The 6392-nt window shown below is 39.3% G+C and overlaps 1 protein-coding gene across 1 annotated transcript; it reads right to left on the reverse strand.

Annotated features, from left to right (window-relative positions):
* Window positions 1-2634: 2634 nt before the first annotated feature.
* Window positions 2635-5452, reverse strand: LOC143365137 (uncharacterized). Its single transcript, XM_076805064.1, has 3 exons — window positions 4697-5452; window positions 3388-4479; window positions 2635-2679 (listed from the first exon to the last, which is right to left on the reverse strand). The coding sequence occupies exons 1-3, from the start codon at window positions 5450-5452 to the stop codon at window positions 2635-2637; spliced, it is 1893 nt and encodes a 630-aa protein (XP_076661179.1).
* Between the last annotated feature and the right edge of the window lie 940 nt (window positions 5453-6392).

Below are 6392 nucleotides of genomic sequence, written 5' to 3' on the forward strand. Positions count from 1 at the left end.
TATTTTTACCGTTTTCCATATAGTGTACAAAATATACTATTCTAAAAATATTTTCAGTTGTTCAGGGTAATTGTTTAAGGACTCTTCTATTTCATAATGCACCTCTAAGCATTCCTCGAGCCCGACTCGTTGATAAATCAAGTTGTGGCAGAACTTGTACCGTTCGCCCTTTGTCCCCCACTCACACTCTGCGTCTTTTCTGCGTCGATTATTGAGGAACAGCAACAGGTGCGTCTAGGCAGCTCTGCTCTAAAGCCAGATCAAAATATTATTGCAATAAACGATTCATTTTATTTAAAATCGTTTGCATACTTCGAGAATAAAGCATTTTTTATTATTTCGATAAATCCACGTTCGCGAAAGCTCAGAGCATTTGATTTGAACAATAAAGCAATTCACTCATTGAACCTTCACTTCTCTTTCAAAATACTATTTTATTTAAACTGTGTAATAACGATCGTGTTACGAATGTTGAAAATAATATTGCTTTATTTGCTATCCATTTGTTTTATTTGATTTTCCGTCAATGAATTCACAGAGACGTTCGCTGAAATTGTCGCGCGTGTGAGGCAATCAGGATTTCATTTGTGCAAAAAGAAAAATCAAATTAATTTTGCACACCTAGTCATTCGATATTATAATGCATCGTACGATTCAGAGAGAAATTCTTCACGCTTCTGTAACCGTATGTTTCTCACATTTCGTAAGAAGACGTCTTCCGTTTAACAAATTGTAACAGATTAAAAGATGTTGCTAAAACGAACGTCAATATCGAGCGCGTTAATTAAGTATTCTTTCCATCGCATTGTTGTCTCACCACCCAGATAGCACACAGACGTCTTAAAGACGTCTTGAAAGTCCTACGAACGTCTCCCGAACGTCTCTAGAACGTCTCTAGAACGTCTTTGTTACAAAACTGTACGACTGTAAGACGTCTTTTAGACATCTTTTAGACGTCTTAGAGATGTTCATAAATGTTAATTAAAATAAAATAAATTTTAATGAATAAAGCAATATTTTATTGTTATTGTTAATATTTATTATAACATTCAAAGTAGACATTAAAATTAAAATTAAAATTAAACATTTTTACGTCCCGCGGTCGATCGCGCGAATCACGAGGTCGCGGACAGGACGCCAATAATAATAGTTCAGCTTTTGAGTCCACACGGCGAGTATAACCGTGTCTGCCTCGGGACACGAGACTTTCGGACCCGCGTAATATTTGGCCGACACTCGGCGGACCAAACCCCTTCGGCTGACTCTCACCGGGCTAGTCTCCTTCGGACGATGCTCGCTGGTCGTGTTGCCCAAGCTCGGTGTTGCGGACGCTGGTCGTCCCGTGGAAGAGGCTCCTCTGGGTGCTCGAGGGGCTGAGACTGGGCCCTCTCTCGGCTACGGTCGACAGGAGCCAGCGTGATCCGGGCGGGCGGCCTCCAGGGGATCTGCTCTCGTTGACCGGTCACGACGCGCACTTTCCCGGAAAAATTAGTTAGGCGGGCGATCGTCAGGGCCCCTTCCGCGCCCAGCAACCGCACGAACTGGTCCTGACCTGCCGCTGCTAGGCCGTACTCACGGGCGAGCTTCCGCAGCTGATATTTCCGGCCAGCGCGACGAGGCATGTGATTTCTCAATAGAACAATGTACGCGAACTAAAACAACTACGAAATCAATGGAAAAATCTGGTTCTCGAAGGCGTACCGGGCCACTGGTGGGCTACGAGGGTACGGATAAGAACACAGATTCAGTTCAATAAACAATCTGTTTTCTCGGAGGGTGTACCGAGCCACTGATAGGCTGCAGACGTACGGAAGAGAACACAGATTTAATACGGATATCGGAAATGACAATTGGCGAAATCAGATACGACGTATGGTGGGGATTTGATTAAATCGAGACGTGGTTAATATAATGATTATTTAATATAACGAAACTGTGTATATATACACCTTGCACTTATGGTTTAATTATAGTACGCGAAAGAAATTGCAAAGCTTGAAATAAGACGTGGAATGGGAAGGCGGAAGAGCTTCAAGAGACGTCGTCTTGCGGTGGAGTTCAGGACAGAACGAACTAATCAATTAATTATGGGCCACACTCGGCTCCTTCGGTTCGGAGCGGGTCAGTGGAGCGGGGGTGAGTCTGGGCATGAATGAATGGTGGAGTAGGAGGCATTAACGCTCGGAGTGGGGATCGCTGGACGCGATGACGTACTATCGATCGTCGTCGCGCGGTTTAGGGTGAGGTGTTTAGCGGGAAGGTGCGTGTGATGGTAAGGTGGATTGGTAACTCAACTATCGGATTGTTCTTATGTTCTATCGTGTTTGTGTTACAATGGTTGTGTACTTAGCGGCTATGAGTATAGAACAATATAATACAAAACAATATGATGACTTAAAACTACGCACACGTCGCGTGACGTCACAATTACTTTTTTAAAAACATGATTTCTGGGAAATAACTGTTGGGGTCACGCGCATGCCCAGCCGAGCGCGGCCGAACGTGCACGAGCTGGCGCGGCGGGAAAAACAAGTTCGCATCTCGTGAAGATGTTTGTCTTGTGTTTGCTATCGATCGTTTACCTTTCGTGTTATGCTATGGAGTGCATATCGTTATGAATAAATGTAGTTTACACTACGCGTACCAAGTGTCTCCCCGAATACCCCGGAACATCTCAACCTCAACAATAACATCAATCATTCTCAACCAAGTAATTTATTAAAGGGTTCGAAGGATATTTTTCCAGAATACAAAATTCCGTGCGATTCCCGCACTCGGTTGAAAACTAAACGATCATCAAATATTGTGTCCGCTATAAATGAGCATCTATTAAACTTGTAACAAACTGAAATAGGTATATTTCTTGAAATCAAAGAAACTTTAACAATTCGATTAATTTTCAATATCGATAGTGTTCCAGTTTCAAAAAATTCGAACAAGCAATTTAGGGCAATTTTATGCAAACTCGTATTAAACAGTTATATCGTGTCTCTGTTATAATTAGGTATAAGGATATGGCAGTGGATGTGAATGTACAACAACGTAGTCTTACTTTTAAGTATGTTTATAGTAGGAAGGTCCTAGAGCGACTGATCAGGTCAACGCGTGTGCGCTGTTCAGACGCGTGTCAGTATTATGTTTATAATTGTATAGATGTCGTTAGACAGGTATTACATTGATTTCTACCTTATCGATAGCTTACAGTTACAAGTATATATGTGTATATATAAACACTTCCTCTTAACTGTAAGTTCTTGTGATTATTGCAGAGGAAACACTTGTTTACTTTTTTCTTCTTTTAACAACAATACTTATCCTAAACTATACTTATATAAACAACAGTTATATCGTACATACTAGATTATTTTTACATTGTTCGAATTTTACATTACTTAGCTGTTTTGTTAGTAAGTCTGCAAGTTGCTTGTTAGTATTCAGTACATCATTAATTTCATTGTGTTCTGTCCTAATTATTGCTCTTGAGGTTTTACTTTCGTTAATTGGCTCCTCTTCAGTTTCGCTGGTATTTTTGAATATTACGTCTCTTACAATTATTATTCTTTTTTTATATTCGTCCCATAGGCGGTATCCATTGGTGGAATATCCTACCATAGTATATTTTTTACTTCTTTCGTCTAATTTCTTTAAATATCCCAGTTCTTTTGCGTGGGCGTCACAGCCAAAGATTTGTAAATTAGTAAGATCAGGTTTTTTCTTTATCCAATTTTCTGCTTGCGTTTTATCGCTTGTAGTTGTAGGACTTCTATTTATTAGATATATTGCCGTTCGAACTGCTTCACCCCACATTACTTTATTTATTTTTGAATCTAACGATAGAGCTTTTTCTAAAATAGTACGATTCAGCCTTTCTGCTTTACCGTTTAGCTGCGGCGAATACGGTACTGTAAAGTCTAAGATTGTTCCATTATTTTTGCACCAATCCTGTAATTCTTTGTTGGCGTATTCTCTGCCATTATCGCACCTTAGTTTTACTACTTTCCTCTCCCATTTTGCTTGACACTGTTTTAAGTATGATTTTACTATTTCGGTTACCTCGTGTTTACCCCTTATGGGAAAAACGGCAGCAAAGTGAGTAAAGTCGTCGAGAAAAGTTATAAAGTATTTCATCCCATCCCAAGTGGTGGGTTCTATGGGACCACATACGTCTGTATGGATAATTTCCAAAGGTTTCGACGCTCTATCTCTCTCTCCGTTAAATGGATTGCGTGTTTGCTTAGCCTTTATGCATATATCGCAAATTTCCGGATTATTATTGAATTTAGATATTGAATTCATACCTTCGCTTATATTTATTAGTTTTTGCATGTTTGCGAAGCTGAGGTGTCCTAATTTTCGGTGCCATTGTATGGTGTCTCTGTTTGTTGTCAACAGACTTTCCAAGGTGTTTGTTTTTTTCATGTCTATGACGTACAGCCCGTTCTGACTTCGTGATCCTTCAAGGAATTTGAAGTGATCCCTCTGGAATTAATATTACATTTTTTAATATACAGTTCTCAGTTACGACTTCACCTATGCATTTACCTTCCATTTTTACGGACTTTTTTGCGGTAGAAATGTCGTTATTAACGATTTTTACGTTTGTTAGCTGATTAATATCGTTAATCGTATGATTTGAAGCTCCTGAGTCGATTACCCATCCATTCGTTTTTATATTATTATTAACAAAGAAACATACCTTTTCATCAGTATATCTACCTGTTGCTGCAGTTTTATTTTTCCTAAAATAACAATCTCTCTCAGCGTGGTTGGTTTTTTTACAGATACTGCACCTCTGATTATTTCTTGAGTGATTTCCCGTATTTGTTTTAGGTTTTTCCTCGATTCTGTCTTTGAAATAATTACGTTCTGCTGATTTTTGCCTACAATACTTTGCTATATGATTAAGACCATTACATTTGTAGCATTTTTTAATTGACGACTTGAAGGCCAGATTTTCTTGCGCGGTTTCCTCTAATTTTAACCGGTTTTCCTCACGTTGCAATCTAGCTATAAGATTACTTAACGTTTTTTCTGCTAATGGCGTGGAATCCCAAGCACTAGCGAAATGTACGTATTGAGCAGGTAACGTGGCTAGTATTTTTGTGATTAGCATTGTGTCATCTATCGTTTGATTTAATGAATGTAATCTACAAGGCAGATTTTCAAGGGTGCTCACGTGTGTTGCTATATCACTCTCTTTTACGAAAGAATAGTTGAAAAATTCTTGTAGCAGTGCACACTTCTTTTGTTCGGTATCCTTCCCGTATATCGATGTTAATTTATCAAGCATCTCTCTTGAAGTTTTACAATTTAGGAGATGCATTAGCATTTTTCTATCAATCGACAAGATTATTGCCTTTTGCACTTTTGTGTCAAGAAGTTCCCATTCCTGCCTTTTGGCTTCTGACCAACTTGAGTCAGGTACGTTCTTTCCGGTAATTATGTCTTCCATATTTTAGTTTTATACGTTTTTTCTGTCCTTGACCTTGAATGACCTTGGACTAATTATAGTCACTGAATTCCTAATGAAAGGGACTATCATTGTAGGTGTTTAAAAAAGGGTGGTTCCATTTAAAAAAGTCAAGGTGACCTTGATATCTCCAAAAAAATGACATTGGTGACTCACCCTGTATATTCTGAATTGAAATAATTACAAGTGTTGTTGTTTGTGTCGCGAATGAATGTAGTAAGTGTAAAATTGGAGAAATTGTTACCTACGACGCACGGTTTTGACGCACTGGCAATGCGGGGTCAGAGAGCGATTGTTGAATGCCAAATAGAATATATACCGAACTAACGCAATCTATAAGGTTACGTTTTGATTCGAAAGGGACTTTAACCCGATCTCACTAGAATTGACTCTTATGCGTGTAACGCGACATGACTGCACGATTACTGAACCGCTACTGCACCAAAAAGAATGAAAATGAACGGGTTTATATACCTTGAAAATGAAAGGGTACCGTGTTTAAGATTTAATGTCACGTAGGGTCACGGTCACATTTTTTTGTCACTTCTAATGAAAAGCAATATTGCACGTAGAAACCGACAGCGAAGCTCGAGAGCTAGTTATCCTCACGATGGAATTTTATCTTCGTCTCTTCCTCATTTTCTATTCTACATTACCCCCGGTTTTGCTGGTAGCTTTCACGTTCGTGTCGTCACCACCCTCGCTTCTCTTCGCTATTGCGTCAGAGCAACAAGTTTTAGCCGCGAATTATTTAATTTAATTTAACCGACCGCGAAATATCAAAAATCGTTATATCCATCCCGTATGCTGATTTATTATAATTCTGCCCGCTGTGATTTCTCCCCCCCCCCCCCATCGCTTGGCTGCTTCGATTATGCAATTAATAAATAATATAAATCTGTTTGTACGTAGAAACGTTAAA

The sequence above is a fragment of the Halictus rubicundus genome, unplaced genomic scaffold (genome assembly GCF_050948215.1).
Source record: "Halictus rubicundus isolate RS-2024b unplaced genomic scaffold, iyHalRubi1_principal scaffold1379, whole genome shotgun sequence".
Lineage (NCBI taxonomy): Eukaryota > Metazoa > Arthropoda > Insecta > Hymenoptera > Halictidae > Halictus > Halictus rubicundus.

Bases quoted from the DNA above. Each gene is read 5' to 3' on its own strand.
- LOC143365137 (XM_076805064.1), bottom strand. From the start codon at position 5,452: ATGGAAGACATAATTACCGGAAAGAACGTACCTGACTCAAGTTGGTCA. The intron at 4,480-4,696 runs GTATGTTTCTTT...TATTAATTCCAG, and splicing joins GTAGATATACTGATGAAAAG to AGGGATCACTTCAAATTCCT. The intron at 2,680-3,387 runs GTAAAATTCGAA...GTTATTGTTGAG, and splicing joins TAACAAAACAGCTAAGTAAT to GTTGAGATGTTCCGGGGTAT.